The sequence below is a fragment of the Chiloscyllium plagiosum genome, unplaced genomic scaffold (assembly GCF_037043375.1).
Source record: "Chiloscyllium plagiosum isolate Xiang-an unplaced genomic scaffold, Cpla_swu_hap1 HiC_scaffold_2, whole genome shotgun sequence".
Classification (NCBI taxonomy): domain Eukaryota; kingdom Metazoa; phylum Chordata; class Chondrichthyes; order Orectolobiformes; family Hemiscylliidae; genus Chiloscyllium; species Chiloscyllium plagiosum.
Window position 1 is genome coordinate 33,874,621 of NW_028270140.1, and position 16,041 is coordinate 33,890,661.

At 39.8% G+C, this 16,041-nt stretch overlaps 1 protein-coding gene across 1 annotated transcript in view; it reads left to right on the plus strand.

Moving 5' to 3' along the window:
* Positions 1-563: 563 nt before the first annotated feature.
* Positions 564-16,041, plus strand: part of elp1 (elongator acetyltransferase complex subunit 1) — a 72,833-nt gene continuing 57,355 nt past the window's right edge. The window contains exons 1-8 of the mRNA XM_043716357.2: positions 564-671; positions 2,755-2,912; positions 5,272-5,424; positions 6,549-6,630; positions 8,772-8,852; positions 10,029-10,114; positions 10,568-10,667; positions 12,531-12,621. Coding sequence (XP_043572292.2) covers positions 2,763-2,912; positions 5,272-5,424; positions 6,549-6,630; positions 8,772-8,852; positions 10,029-10,114; positions 10,568-10,667; positions 12,531-12,621 — 743 coding nt within the window. The 5' untranslated portion in view covers positions 564-671; positions 2,755-2,762. The remainder of the gene's footprint in view (positions 672-2,754; positions 2,913-5,271; positions 5,425-6,548; positions 6,631-8,771; positions 8,853-10,028; positions 10,115-10,567; positions 10,668-12,530; positions 12,622-16,041) is intronic.

Here is a 16,041-nt window from a genome sequence, read left to right on the forward strand (position 1 = left end):
AACCACATACAAGGTGCACTGCAGGTCCTTAGACACATCTTCCAAACCAATAGTCATTAACATCCAGAAGAAAGGCAGCAGACACACAGGAACACGACCATTTACGAGGCCACCTCCCACCCTGAACTGGTCATGTACTGCCATCCCTTCAGTGTTATGGGTCAAAAACCTGGAGTTCGTCTCTAACGTCATTGTAAGTTTACCTAAATCACGTGGACCGCAAGGATTCAAGGAAGAGAGTCACCACTTTCTCAAAGGCAATAAATACCCCACCAGCCAGTAACACCAGTCCCATGCGAACCATTGCTCCGAGATACAACTATAAAAGAGTACAGTGCAGAATTTAGCAGCCTATCAATATTCCCGGTTATTATTGCAGCCAGTCAGTTTGCCCTGACATAATTACAGTGGGTATAACATTTCTCAGTTAGCAGTCAGGCTCTCACCATTCCCAGACATAATTAGAACCAGCGCAGTACGCTCGGGCTGCAAGGAGCCCTCCTCAGCTGCAGGGGGCGGTCGATGTGGAGTGAGCGGCCGGTTGTTGTTGGATGAGGTCAGAGGTCGCCTGGGTCCGGCATGGTCGATGCTGTGGTGGGGGCTGGGTGAAGATTTGCTGATGGTTTGAGGGGGAACATTCCCAGGATTTCAGTGGATTGAGAACGGAGAAGGTGGGAAGAGATTTTCCATAAGGCGCTCAGTGTGCTTATGGCTCAAAGCTGCGGCCTGGTGTGGGTGGGATGGGGGCAGAGAGAGAGACTGACAAACCCAGAGTTCCTTAGGGCTGGGTCTGATCCCATCATATTCCTGTTGACTGAGGGTTTGATCTCTGCTTAAATTGTTGTGCTGCGGGACTGGGGGCATCAGGTTTGGGATTATCACCATCAGTACTGTACCACTCCCCTCATCTGGCAGAGCCCTGTGACTTGTTTGCTGCTGCTTAAGCAGGGCATCGTGATCATTGCTGACTTCTGAGTGACTAAGTCCATACGTGATTTACCACATATAGGCCCTGTGGTCCTTGGAAGGGTTGGGTGCAATGGTTGGAGGTTTGTGTGCTCCCCCGACTCCTCGATTTCACCTCTGCAAGTTCCAAATGAAGTCCCTTCGATATACTTGGTGCTGAAAATGTGTTGCAGGAAAAGCGCAGCAGGTCAGGCAGCATCCAGGGAACAGGAGAATCGACGTTTCGGGCATAAGCCCTTCTTCAGGAAGGGCTTATGCCCGAAACGTCGATTCTCCTGTTCCCTGGATGCTGCCTGACCTGCTGCGCTTTTCCAGCAACACATTTTCAGCTCTGATCTCCAGCATCTGCAGACCTCACTTTCTCCTCGATATACTTGGTGCCATCCAAAATAAACCTTTTTCTTTTACAAGCCAGGGTCTCCTCTCCAATCCTCTTCGTGGAAATGTTGCCCCCTTGGTCCCTTTTTTAAAATTTTCCCCTCTCACCTTAAACCTATGCCCTCTAGTTTTGGACTCCCCATCTTTAAAGTGTCTCTGCTGTACTGCTTGGAGTTTCCTGTCAAGGATTCAAAAAATTACTTTGGATGTGAAGTGTACTTAAGACATTCCTTGCTGTACAGAGCTGGTTTTGAATGGTCAATATCTTAATGGTAGCAAAGGTGGCATGAGAGAGGAATCTGCTGTTGGATTGCCATTCTGGCCACTGGATTTGAAGCATCTTGCAAAGGCACCAGTAGTAGTACTTTGCTACTGCTTTGAGGTACTTGCAGTAGGTTGTTCAAGTTTCTGAAGTATATGAGGGTATGGCAATCACTGCTGCCCAATAAACTATTGTCCCAGTTTCAACTTTGTAACCATGGTTTACAAATACACTTCTCCACAGTCAGCCAGAGGCTGAACTTGCACAGTTAGACCAATTTATAGAGCCTTCAGCCCTAGAATACAACTATTTCCTTCCAACTTTCATTTTTCCCTCCTCTCTACCCTAAGTTTCTGTTTCTCCCCCTCACCCCTAATTTATCCAGGTTGCGAACTGACTTATGTGATTTGACCCTGATAGTTGGAAAGCTCTATGATATTGATGAATATGGTCCTGGCAATCCTTATCTCTACATAAGCAGCAAAGAAGGAGGCAATATTACTGAATACCAGCGAGTGTGAGCCCAGATTTTAAAAATATTTTCTTTCAATTATGGGAACGAAGTTGATTGCAGCAATCTCAATTACCTTAATTAGCACAGACTGTGCATCAAACATGGGTCTAGAAAGAAGAAGGAAATTAAAAGTTAGTTGAAAAGAAGGAAGATGCTTATTAATGATGCAGCACTTTGCATGATCTCAAGCCATCATAATACATTTTAAAGCCAATGAAATACTTTACTGAAGTGCAATCATTATTCTAATGTAGGAGATGCAACAGTCAAATTGCACACAATAAATTAATGTTATCAAGACCAGAAAATCAATTTTTGTGAATTTTGGTCCAAGGCATTGAAGTTCAATGTCAATGGGTGCCTTGGATCATTGGGATTTTTGTTTTACCTTTTTGGTATTTTAATAATAATGAGGACCTGTAACACCGAGAGGCCTTTTAACCCATCACACCTACGATGGCTCTTGTGAAAAGAAGTTACCTAGCTTCACACCTCCTATATTTTGTCAGCACTGTGTTAGCTCTGTTAAGCTATGAATTGTTTGATCATAAGTTACACAAATTACTGTTTCTGACTATATCACTGATTATGTGAGTTCGTGTTTATCTCTGCTCATTTGAAAAATCCTGCACAGCACTAGCCATGCGGAATCTGAAATTGCTGCATAGCCTGCACTGCAGCAGGTGGCAAGGTCTGGGCAAGCCCCAGTGTCTCACTATACGGGTCGATACAGGGACGGTGCTTGTGGGATCAAACCAAGGAATCACCGAACTCAATGCACACACTGAGCAGGTACAGATCTGTTTTAATACTTGTGGATTTTTATGTGACAATTTTGAACCTTGCAATGTCAATTCTTGTAGGAGAAAGCCATTTAGGATACTGTATGTTGCAAAGTGAATACTGCCTCTCAGCTGAGAGATCTCACCCTTAGGTACTTTGTTAATTAATGAATGGTAACACTGTTCTGTTTTTTAAAATGAGACCTGGCATTTCAGCTGCAGAAAGTTGGGAGTTGTAAGTGCATTATTGTTTGTAAGGTATATCAGCCGGACAGTGTAATAAGGGCCAGTGTGACAGGCATGATATATATCAAGGCTTGTACTACTTAACACCTTTTCGAAGCTTGAGGCATCCAAAAGAGCTTCATAGCCAATGAAGAACTTTTAAAAATGTTTTCTTTCATTATAACATAGGAAATATACGGAAGCCATTCAATCCAAATTGTCCATGCTGTCTGTTTAAATGACCTATCCAGTTTGCTGTTTACCCCTCTTTATTTTTCCTCATAACTTTTGATGCATTCAAGTCTACATCTAATTCCCTTTTGAAAATGACTATTGAAGGAAAATATTATCGCTGTAAAGGTTGTGAACCTTTGGAATTCTCCACCCCTAGAGAGCTGTAAATGATCGGTCATTAAGGATGTTTATTCCAGAGAGATGTTTGTAGAATTTCTGCGAACTGATGAGAAGAAGGGTTACGGGGATAATACAGAAAGGGAGAGTTGAGGTAAACTATTAGCCTTGATGCCATTGAATAGCAGTGTAGGTCCAAAAAGTCTAAGGCCCCTCCTCCTTCTGTCCTTGAATTCTTACAAGATCATTGTATACCAGTCCAAGTGAGGCAACATCGGGTTTGTGAAAATAATTACTTTTGCAGCATGGGGAATTTACGTACCCAGAATGCAAAGAAGCAGAGAAAGGGCTGAATCTCTGGGATTGAATGTCAGCATGTCTTACTCTGAGGAGTAAACCAGCTTCCCTGTTTTATAGTTATTAGAGTCTTAGAGAAATACATCATGGAAACAGACCCTTTGGTCCAACGCACCCACCGCCAACCAGATATCCTAGATAAATGTAGTCCTACTTGCCAGCATTTGGCTCATATCCCTCTAAACCCTTCTTATTTGTGTACCCATTCAGATGCCTTTAAAATGTTGTAATTGTACCAGCTTCCACTACTTCCTCTGGCAGCTCATTCAATACACGTACCACCCTCCACGTGAAAACATTGCCCCTTAGGTCCCTTTTAGATCTTGCCCCTTCTACCTTAAACCCTATGCCTTTTAGTTTTGGACCTCCCCACACCAGGGAAAAGACATTGTCTATTTAACCTATCAATGCCCCTCATGATTTTATAAATCTCTATAAGGTAACCCCTCAGCTTCCAACACTCCAGTCCCAGCCAATTCAGCCTCTCCCTATTGCACAAACTCTCCAACCCTGGCAACATTCTTGTAAATCTTTTCTGAACCCTTTCAAGCTTCACAACATCCTTCCTACAGCAGGAAGACCAGAATTGCAAGCAGTATTCCAAAAGTGGCTCAACCATTGTCCTGTACAGCTGCAACATGACCTCCCAACTCCTATACTCTTGACTAATAAAGGAAAGCATACCAATGCCTTCTTCACCATCCTATCTACCTATGACTCCACTTCCAAGGAACTATGAACCTGAACTCCAAGGTATCTTTCGTTCAGCAACACTCCCAGGACCTTACCATTAAGATCTGCCCTGATTTGTCTTTCCAAAATGCAGCACCTCACATTTATCTAAATTAAACTCCATCTGCCACACCACAGCCCATTGACCCATCTGATCAAGATCCCGTTGCATTCTGAGGCAACCTTCTTTGATGTCTACTATACCTCCAATTTTGGTGTCATCTGTAAACTTACTCACCGTACCTCCTTTGTTTGCATCCAAATCATTTGTATAAATGACAAAAAGCAGTGGACACAGCACTGGTCACAAGCCTCCAGTCTGGAAAGCAAACCTCCACCACCACCCTCTGTCTTCTACCTTTGAGCCAGTACTGTACCAAAGTGGCTTGTTCTCCCTGTATTCCATGTGATCTTACCTTGCTAACCAGTCTACCATGAGGAACCTTGTTGAATGCCTTACTGAAGTCCATTGAGTAAAGTACTTCTCATATATTGATTTTGGTTTTTTAAAATGATGACGGCAACAACTGTTTTGAAAATAAGCATTCCTATAAAAGAGGCAACTGATGTCAAGTAACATAGGATCTTTGATATTTACAAGTTTCAGTGTGCTTTTATTGAGTGTTGAGTAAGTGAATCAGCCTTAAATTTAAAAGTTTATTCAAGAAGACTTTGATTCATTTCTTTCCTTTCTCCCCCTACAGGTAGTCAGAAGAGTATCCCTGGTTGAAGAAGCATTTCTCCCTAAAGATGGCACTGGGTGTATTGTTGGTATTGAGGACCTTCCAGACCAGGAATCTGTGTGTGTAGCTACTGGATCAGGGGATGTTATACTTTATAATCTAAACTCAAATCAGGTAAAACTTGATGTGATGGTCTTAGTGAAATAAATATTATCTGATAAATATCTTTATTTATAAACATGCTTTTTAGCAATGTGAAACTGGTCAGATGATGGCTTATATTTCTTAAAAATGAAAGGTGCCAAGCAACCGTAAAGAATCAACAGCAATAACTTTCATTTATATCGCACCTTAGACATTATAAAACATTCCAAACTGTTCCAGAGGAACATTGACAAATTAAATTTGACACTGTGACTCACAAGTGGACAAGTGACCAAAAACTTGGTCAAAGTTTTAAACAGCATCTTAAAGGAGGTGAAAGAGAAAGGGAGGGGTGAAGACGTTCAGGGAGGAAATTTCAGAACTTAGGGCCAGTACAACTAAAACATGGTTGCCAATGGTGGAGCAATTAAAATGAGGAATCTACAATAAGTTAGAATTGTAGGCATACAGAGATCTTGGTTGGAGGGGACCAGAGCAGGTTCAAGAAACAGGGAGCGGCAAGCCCTTGGAGTCATTTAGAAAATAAGCTGACAGTTGTAAAGCCATGAACTTGCCAGATGAGTATTAACAAGCACGCAGATGCTGGAGCAACAAACATTTTTTATACATTCATGGGATGTAGATGTCGTTGGCTGGACCAGCATTAATGCTTATCTGTAATTACCCAGAGAGCAGTTAAGAGTCAACCACATTGCTGTAGGGCCAACCTGGTAAGGATAATAGATTTCCTTCCCTGAAGTACATGAGTGAACGAGAATTTTTTTTTTTACAACAATCAATGGTGATTTTTATGTTTGCTATTAGGCTAGCTTTTTATTCCATATTGTATCGCCATCTGCCATGGTGGGATTCAAACTCCTGTTCTCAGCACATGACCCTGGGATTTTGGATTACTAGCACTGTAACATTGCCAATATATCACCATCTCCCAATACTTGGTGCGAGATGGGATGCAGGCAACATAGTTTTGTATGAACTCAGAATCTTAAGAAGTTGAGGAGCAACTGGATTCTCATGCTCAGGGCTTTGGGTCAAAATGTGGTTCTGGAGCAGACATTAAAGAGGGTGAGAAAGTATATAATATAGTTACAGAAGTGTTGTAGTTAATTGTAAGTTTCTGTCATTTCCTCTAGCTGGAATGTGTTGGCAGTGTTGACAGTGGGCTGACTGGGATGAGCTGGAGTCCAGACCAGGAACTTGTTGTGCTCACCACAGGTATGTGTTGATCTGAAGGGGAATAGGGTTAAACAAATAGCTTTTTTGAAAATATTGCAAATATACGTCGTGAATGACAATGCTGCTCCTGTAATATCCTATGATAGCTCTACATCTCTTTTCCTTCTCTGTAAAGACTGTTTAGGGAGATCTTGTGGTGCAGTGCATTGTGTTCCTGCATCTGAGCCAGAAGGTCCAGGTTTAAATCACGCCTCAGGCCATGGTGGCCAAAGAAGGTGCATTCATAACATGGTCAAATAGGTTAATACCCTTCCTGGAAAATCCTTCCCAATTATGTCAATGGCATATGGTAAGAGTGGGAGAGATTCCTAGTCAGCCATGTGATGGAAAGGACATTGAAGCTTCTATTGTTATATTTTGCTCCAGGCTACAGCATTTATGTAAATGTGCATGTAGCTGCCGGAAGTCAAGATTCTCAGGTTGAGTGGGGGAGGGGCTGCTGTTGTCCTTAGTTAGCTGGATGGCCAGTGCATTAGATTGTGCCAATAGCATATGGTTTGATCCCTGTTCTCATTTGGGTGGATTTAGGAAAGATTTAGGGAGAGGATTCCAGAGTTTGGAGTCTATGTATCTGAAGGCAAGGTTGCCAGTGGTAGAATAATTAATACTGACGATGTATAAAAAGCCAGAATTGGAAGAGTGCAGATACCTCAGAAGTTGTGGGACCAGTCAAGGTGTGAGATGTTGCGGTGAGGTGTGTAGATGTGAAGAGGACAAGACAAAGGTTTTAACTTGTGCCCGTCTCTCTTTCTTGGGGTGAAAGGCCAGTGAATGTACATTAACACAATTGATTTTTAAGGTCTAGCTGTATAATGAAAGATCTTGTATTTGTAAGGCGCTAGAATTCCTCCTGCATTGCTGACTAGTCTGTGCTAACTACTTTCTGATTATTTGGGTATGTGACCAACGTGGGTTCCAGAAAAAATAGAACTTATCCCAACTTTACCTTGGTGGCCAGCCCCACAAGCAAGTTATATAAAACCCAACTAATTCTCTACGAACTTATTGTATCTGTAACTATCTGGTCTCACCATTTTCTTACTCCTACAAGCTTAACCCTTATTTCTGCTGTGTAGCCAGTGGAGTTTGCTGTTGCAGGAGGGATAGGGAGGCCTTGGGCACCTTTAACAGTCTCCAGCAATAAGTCAGTAACAACAGAGAATGATCCTTAACTTCTTCAACTCCTTGTCCCTCCTTCCCAGTGGTAGATCTGCAATGTCAAGAAGATGCTGCTGTTGTTTTTGTGCCTTAGCCTCTCCTGGGCTAAGGAAAGGTTCAGCCAGATTTCTGACCCCGTAATCTCCCCTATCCTGAAATTTGCATACATGTGAGAGAATGTTGTGTGAGGATATAATTGGTCTTGCTTAGGGTGCCTTTTACATTTCAACAGCCTTTCAAAGTTGGGACCGCTCACTCTGTATATTGGAAAGGTTAGGGACCAAAGGGATACTGCAGTATCATATGATGAAAGAAAAGAGTAAAAATTGTTGAGGCGTGGAATTCATAAGACTAATTTTTAGATCGAAGCAAGTACCTGGCCATTTCCCAGATCTTTTCTTTACTTCAGCAGTGATTTCATTTTTCTACAACTCTTCAAAAAATCTTCCTGAAGAACTATGTCAGTCCTCATTACCACCTCCAGGATGCCATTCCACAAGTTGTTCCAAGAAAAATAAAAGTCTGCACGTCCAGTTTCATTGCTTCTATCCCATGACACTCCTTGCACCAATGCACAAGAATATTCCATTCATTTGCATGTTCCCTTTAAGTTTATGCCTCTCCATAAAATCAAACCAAAGATGCAGTCTGATTGAAACACCTTTTGACAAGTGTAAAAATGATTTGCAGTTAAAAATACAACCCAACACACATGTTGTGTGAAATAATGTTCCTGGAGTGAGATACTTCCACTGCAACAGTAGCAAAAACACAAACAAATACATACAACACTTCAAATCTAGTTCATTCAGTTCTTAGAAGCAAAACCTCATCTTCAGAAAGCACTATTGTGTTGAGTATTTCTGTTACAAAGCCGCAAGTGAAGTGGAAACATTGTTTTAACTATGTATCTTATTCTGGCAAAAGACCAGAGCAACAAGTTAAATTTATTGCTTTTGTAGGGCAGGAGACCATAATAATGATGACCAAAGACTTTGATCCAATTACTGAAGTCAAAATCCACCAAGATAGCTTTGGTGAAGGTGAGTGAGCTCTCTTGTTTCACAAGTACATTTTAACACCTATCTTTTTAAATAAAATTCCAGATGAACACCCAGTTATTTGTATGTACTGTGCTAAGATTTTGTGAATAATAAAAGAGCACATTTCTGTCAGAATAAACTGAACTACATTCAAACTGTTGAGTTAGAAGAAGGTTTGCAACAACCTGTTCAGATTTGTTCTACATCCTGTCACAAATTCACTCTAATTTACAAATATTATTTTTACATCACTGTTACCCACTGTTTTACTATGCAATAATTCTGTACAGGTTAAGATCAAAATTTGATTTTGATATGTACACAGGGTAAGGAAGGACTATCATGCTAATGTTAACCCACCCTGATTCTCACTGAACCCATCCCCCTTTCTCCCTCCATCTCCCTCCATCTCTTGAGGAAGTCAAGAAGGAGAGCCATAGACAATTCAGGAAAGGTCAAAAATTTCTTTCTGATCCCTTAAACGTGATCTATTGGCTATTCCTTAAAATCTTTACTTTCTTCTGCAGTGATTTCATTGTTCTACAACAGCTTCAAATGCCTTCCTGAAGAGCTCACATTCAGTTCTTGCTGTCACATCCAAGATGCTGTCCCACAGGTTATTCCAAGGAAAAGTAAAATGTCAGCAAATCCAACTTCACTGCTTCTATCCCATGACTTTCCTTGTGCCAATACACAAGAACATTCTATTCACTTGCATGTTTTGATCAAATCCCCTTTTAATTCTATGCCACTCTGGAAAACCAAGCCAAAGACACAGTGCACACCTTCACACTTTATGTGGCACGGGTCTATTGGTCTGAATGTCCTCCTTCTGTTCTCTAAGATAGTTCAGTGACAATTATGACACAAATCATTCTTGTTACCTAACTTTAGTATAGATTCTACAGCCAACTTCAAAAGGGAGAATTATTCCAGATTACTGGGCCGAACTTTCAAGTAGCTCTTTCAGACCTTAGTGGAGACTCAAAGACCCCCTCTGCTTTTCTCTTCTGCAAAAGTGTGATATCTGGCAAATAAAAGAATGTAACAGAGTGAGAGATAATCAATACCTTTATCTTAACTTTGTTTTTAAAACTTAACAGAAAAATAAAATTATAATGTCTTACTTCCAGCAGTTTTATATAATATATACCTGTAAATTGTCTTACTCTTAAGGAGAATTTATCACTGTCGGTTGGGGTAAGAAGGAAACACAGTTCCATGGCACAGAGGGTAAGGAAGCAGCTCGTCGAAAGCCAACAGTAAGTTTTATGTTGAATTTTTATACCTAGTCTTTTGTCTACACATAAAGGGATGTAAGGAGAAAAGTGGGAATATGGGATGGAGGATTAACCATTATCGTATTAAATGATGGAACAGGCTCAAAGGGCCGAATCGCCTACTCTTGCACCTAGTTTCCATGTCTCTTGTACAGTTCATGTTCAACTGAGTTAATTGCTGTGAACTATTTAGTTTGTTTAGCTGGGGGTTGAACATGTTTTCCTGTTCTATCTTGCGGGGGGGGGGGGTTCAACTCAGCACAGCCTGGGTGTCAAACCTGGACATTAACTGCTCTGAATGTCTCAGCTATTCAGTGCTTTGAACAGTCAAGGTAGAGAACTTTAACTATTCCTTCATGTGTTTTGGAATAGTATGTATTGCCTTCAGAAATATGCTATAGTTCTGATCATGAAATTTCTTATTCTCTTTACTAGGAAATTCAGCCAGCATTTCCTTGGGATGATCGGAGATCGCGTGTGACCTGGCGAGGAGATGGGCAGCTGTTTGCAATCAATGCCATTTGTCCTGTGTCTGGTTAGTATCTAACTTCAGTTTTGACATTTGAACAAAGAGCAAGTGAATTGCTTTCATGTTGTCTTTCAAGGTTTGGGCGACTTCCAACCCATTTGAGAGATTTGAGTCCAAGTTATGAGATGGACTTTATATATAAAAAAAGAGAAATAATTCAAGATAATGTGGGCTGTGATCTATACCAATCTTCCAGAGTCCTAAGGTGGTTTTTCACCTTCTTCTAATTTTTCTTAAACTATGTATAGAAGTATCAGGTATTTTCATAATTTGTACATGTGTGAGACCAGTTCAAAATCATTCAAGTGATGGAATAAGTTAATCAATGATGATGGATATGCCTGGTGCATGACATTGGATGTAGATGTCTACAACATCAAGCTGGCTGCTAAACAAAGTCTTCCCATGTATGCCCATGCTCCATTCTGATGTATGCTATTGTTGATGATTAAGCTCTGAAATCTAGGGCTGCTACTGGCCAGATTGATCTGAAAGTCAGGCATGGGAATGTTTCCTTGGTTGATATCTGTACAATTCCATTAAGGTCAGCATCTTCTAATGAGTGGTACTATTACTCAGTGGGATGTGATCAGCATCCTTACTGTGTCATGTGTACTCATTTTATACTAATTGTTTTAGCTTTACCTATCTGCTGTTCACTGAATACAGACTCACATCCTTATTGATTGTCTGAAGACAAACGAGTGCCACTTTATGTGGTTAAGGTGATAGGCAGAGCATCTAGGTTCTGTTGAATCCATGAAGACACACCAAGTGATGGAAATTTGGAATCAATACATCTCATCTTGGCAGATTGGATAATTAAATTCTGAACAGGAAGATTGGCAGTACACTGAGCTACTTTTAATAATTGTCTAGCCAGTTGGTTCACTGAAGGAAATCAGAGGGTTAAGTTATCCCAGGGGTAGGAAATGTGGCTCGAGGGGAAGCATGTCTGTGCCGTAATATTGGTTTCTTTCTGCTGAGTATTATAGATTCATGACAACACAGAAGGTGGCTACTCAAACCATTAAATCTTGTGCAAGGAGTAGACTTCCAACCCCTCTGAGGTTAAAAACCATGATGTGAGATTAATTTGTGTCCAAGCAGGTTGAATTCTTTCCCATGCAACCCCAGATAACCTTTGGTCCAAAACTGTAAAGGAGATAGTGATCCTAGCTGTACTGGTTTGTATTTGGCATGATGTAAATTAAATAAACTGCAACAATACCTCTGCATAAAGCTGAGAACCCCTAAGTATTGGATGTATCAGCATAGATTAAAATTCTCTGGTATTGGAAAATGGGACCTGTTCCTACAAGGCAAGGTTATCCATTACCTTTGAGGTAAATGGAATTGACAACTCTTCAACATAATATCGAATAACTAGCTGGTCAAACAGAGAACATGTTATTGTTGAAAATTTTTTTGTGGAGTCAGGTTAGGAGCTGATAATTTTCCCTTAGATGTACCATTTTCCTGTAGTGTCCTATGGGTAGCAGTCGAAACTCACGGTGCCCCACGAAACAAATTTTAGAATTGAAGATTGTCACATAATCTTTGAAACAGGATGTTTGTTTTTAAATAGTAATATTCATTGTGAATTTTAGCAAATCCTTGCAAAATAATATTTAGACTGATTTTACCTGTCCTGATTGGGGAAGGAGAATGTCTTTAGCTTATATATGTCTATATTTTCATTGCACTGAACTTCACTCATTAGAAGAAACACTAATCAGTTTTGAACAAGCTTTAATATATTTACTCTGCTGGGTACTGATAAATTATTTTTGTCTTTGTTTCTCAACTTTTCATTTTTCCTAATTTCTACATATCTGATCTAATTTCAATACAAATTTCTTCCTCTAGGATCCAGAAAGCTGAGAGTATGGAACAGAGAATGTGTGCTTCAGTCAACCAGTGAGTCTGTTAGTGGTCTTGAACAGGTCCTGTGTTGGAAGTGAGTAACTTAAATCAAATTGCGTCCTACTGTTTGTTTGGAAATTTATAAGTATTAGTTTGTGCATTTGCCTTCACTTAATTCATGCAATTTGGAAAGTAACTTGCTGTGAAATGCAGCTCGGTGCTAACAACACACTATTATTACTATACAAGTCACCCAGCATGTTCAGACAAGCACAAGTTACACTGAGTTGTGAGTTTCCATTTACATTTTGACACTACTTGTTGCATACAGATGGAATTTCTATAGAGAGCTTGCTGAATTTACTTGCCCTTAACCTCCCTGCCATTGTTAAGAACTTTGCACGTTAAAGCCCATTTATCACCCCAGAGTGGAAAGTCTACACATTATCACATAGCATATTTGTCACCTATAGCCTATTATAAAAAAGAAGAAAATTGAATTCAAATTCAAGGAAAAGGTGAATTACCATCATAAGTGCTCCCTTTATTATTATCATTCAGGACTGAATTGCAGTCTAAAGGAAACTTTGTCAAAATGAACTCATGCAGTGAGCGTCAGTAGCTGCCTATTGTATATTGGAAGTGGAAGACACACCTTCCTATGTCTGCTTGTGTTCATTTTTCATGGATTAAAAAATTGGAAACAGTACTGGTAGAATTTATCTTACAGAATCAGAATTTTTGTAAATATATTGCTTTAAGAAACCCCTACTGGCCCTCCGGATATTCCAAATTACAGACAAAAAGTACTTCTGAATTTTTTTTCACTGCTCTAATGTAGGAAGTTATTTTGAGCGTGGCATGTTGATAGCAGCAGCAATGTAATCATAATCACATTACTGTACAATATATTGATAGATCAGAACACATGTTGGTTTTGGATACTATGGTAAAGAAGTTAAAGGAAATTTTTAAAGAAGCTGTTTAGCTATTTTGAGAATTAAAAACATTTTCAAAAAAAAACATTGAGGAGAGATTTGATTGAAATATTTAAAAAAACTTAAGAGGTTTGGACAGAGTAGACAAGGAACTCCTATTTGTAGAAGGGTTAGAACCAGATGGAACTGATCTAGGTTAATTGACAAAAGAAGCGATGGCAACATGAGGATTTTGTTTTCAAGTGATGCGTGTTTAGGACCTGGAATGCCCAGCCCGAGAATGCGATGGAGGCAAAAGATGAATTAAGGCTTTCAAAAGGGAATTAGATTATTATCTGAAAAAGAAAGAAATCCAGGTTTAGAGGCTAAAAGCAATGGAGTGGCACATGGGAACTCGCTCTTCCAGAGGTCCAGTGCAAATACAGCGGTAACTTTCTCCTTTGCTGTAGCCATTTTGATTATTTGAACATGCCACACAATTCTAGTAATTAACAGTAGGTGTACAAGTTTTTTTTTAACCATGCGATTACTGTCAATGACTGGCAATTGCTTCTTACTCAGAGGCAAACTTTGGATTGCCACCATATCATCCCTGTACCATAATTTACAATGTGGAGACTTTACAGATATTGAAACATTATAAATATTTTGTGCTCGTAATCCAATATTTCTTTTCCTTACTTTATTTGGATTTCTATACATGATTTGATGCTAATTCACCATGTTTCCATCCCGTAATTGCTCTGTTTATTTATTAAATTTTGAAATTTATTAGTTAAGCTGTTTGGACAGTTCGTCCCTTCATTCACTCAAATCCTAGATGTCTCGTATCCCCCGCCATGTATTTATCAACATGCACAGCAAGTTGCTGGACAATATCATTTTCAAGCTGAAGATATAGAAAACATCTAACAAAAAGGCCATGCCATGAGGTGCCGTATCAAACAAATTCCACCTCATAGCATTTATCAAGTTTTTGTCTTATAGAAAATTTTCCTCGTGAAAAATCCATCCATCAGAACTTTGCAACAACCCAAGAATGGTGTTTATAGTTCTCTAATTTTATCTCTGGCATCTTTTGTATTTCTTTGAACCATAGTCCTGTTGAAAGTGTTGTTCAGAAATTCCCTCTCAGGTTTCTGGCAGTTTTTCTCTATTACAAGCTCACAGATGGGACACTGAGGTGGTTTCTCTTTCTGTGACATGCTTATAGGATCATACAATAGTTGCTGCATTGAAGGAGGCCATTTGATCTGTTGTGTTTGTGCTGGCCCTCTGAAGAAACAGTTTACCTACTGGCCACTCCCTTGCCTTTACTTCATAGTCCTGTAAATCTTTCCATTTCATCCCTTTAAGTTTAAAATGTATGTGGCTTATTCTGACACTGCAGTGTATGCAATGGCTCAGGTGTTTCTTAATTCTCATGGATGTGGGCTTGTCTGGGAAGGACAGCATTTGTTGTCCATCCTTAAATGCCCTTCAAATGGGTAGCTTACCCATTCAGAGGGCAGTTAAGAATCAATCTTGTTGTTGTGGTCCAGAGTGCATGAAGGCCAGAATGGGTAAAGTTTGGTACATTTCCTTCTCTAGTGGTATTTTTACAGAAACCAACGAGACAGTCAAAGATCAAAACTAGTTGTTATCTAGTTGTAAATTTGTGAACTGAATTCATAACAGCTGTCGTGGTGAAATTAACAAAATGGCACTATCTCTTACCCAACTCTGACTTCTGAGTTAGAAGACTGTAGATTCAAGTCCTGGTCCAGAAACACCATTGTATAAGCCAGGCCTAAACTCTTAGTTCAGTGCTAAAGAGCTGCTACACTTTTGAGGTACTGGCTTGCAGCTAAACTTTTAAACAAAAGCCAGTCTGCCCTCTTAGATCAATATAAATTATTTCAAAGAGGAGTAAGGAGTTCCACCTTATTGTGGTGAATTTTCATCATTTAGTAACTTCAAAACAGTTTATCTGGCTATTATTTCACTGTTGTTTGTGGGATATTCCCTCCACAACTTGGATGTTGCATTTTTCTACCTTTTGACAGTGACCATACTTTTTAAAACAAAGTTACTTCATTGGCTGTAAGTGCTTTGGGCCATCTTGAGGTGCTATAGAGATTCAGGCTGTTTTACTGAGATTGGAAACTTAACTTATATGAAGATAGATGAATAACCATTGCTTTGGTGTACAATGACTTAGTTTTCCAGAGCATTGCACCATAATATGTTTGCTGTGTTTAAATTTCTTTCAAAACCACTTGTTAAAAATTGGATGTGACTTTGGCTCAGTGCAGTACTCCTGCAGTTCAGTCAAAAGGCTGTAGATTTAAACTTAATTTAGGATTGAGATGATGGGGAACCTTTACTGATAAAAACATTAAGGGAAACAAGAAAAGTGAAAGAAAATAGTGTTGGAGCACAGGACGAGCTATGATCCCTTTGAGGAACGAGTTCAAGGGCTGAATGGCTTTCTCCTCCTATTTCTTATGTAAATGCTCTTGTGTAAATGTTAGTGCATTATTATTGGACTGGTGTTAGCACAAAGCATGTTCTCATTGAACAGTGACCTCCAAGTT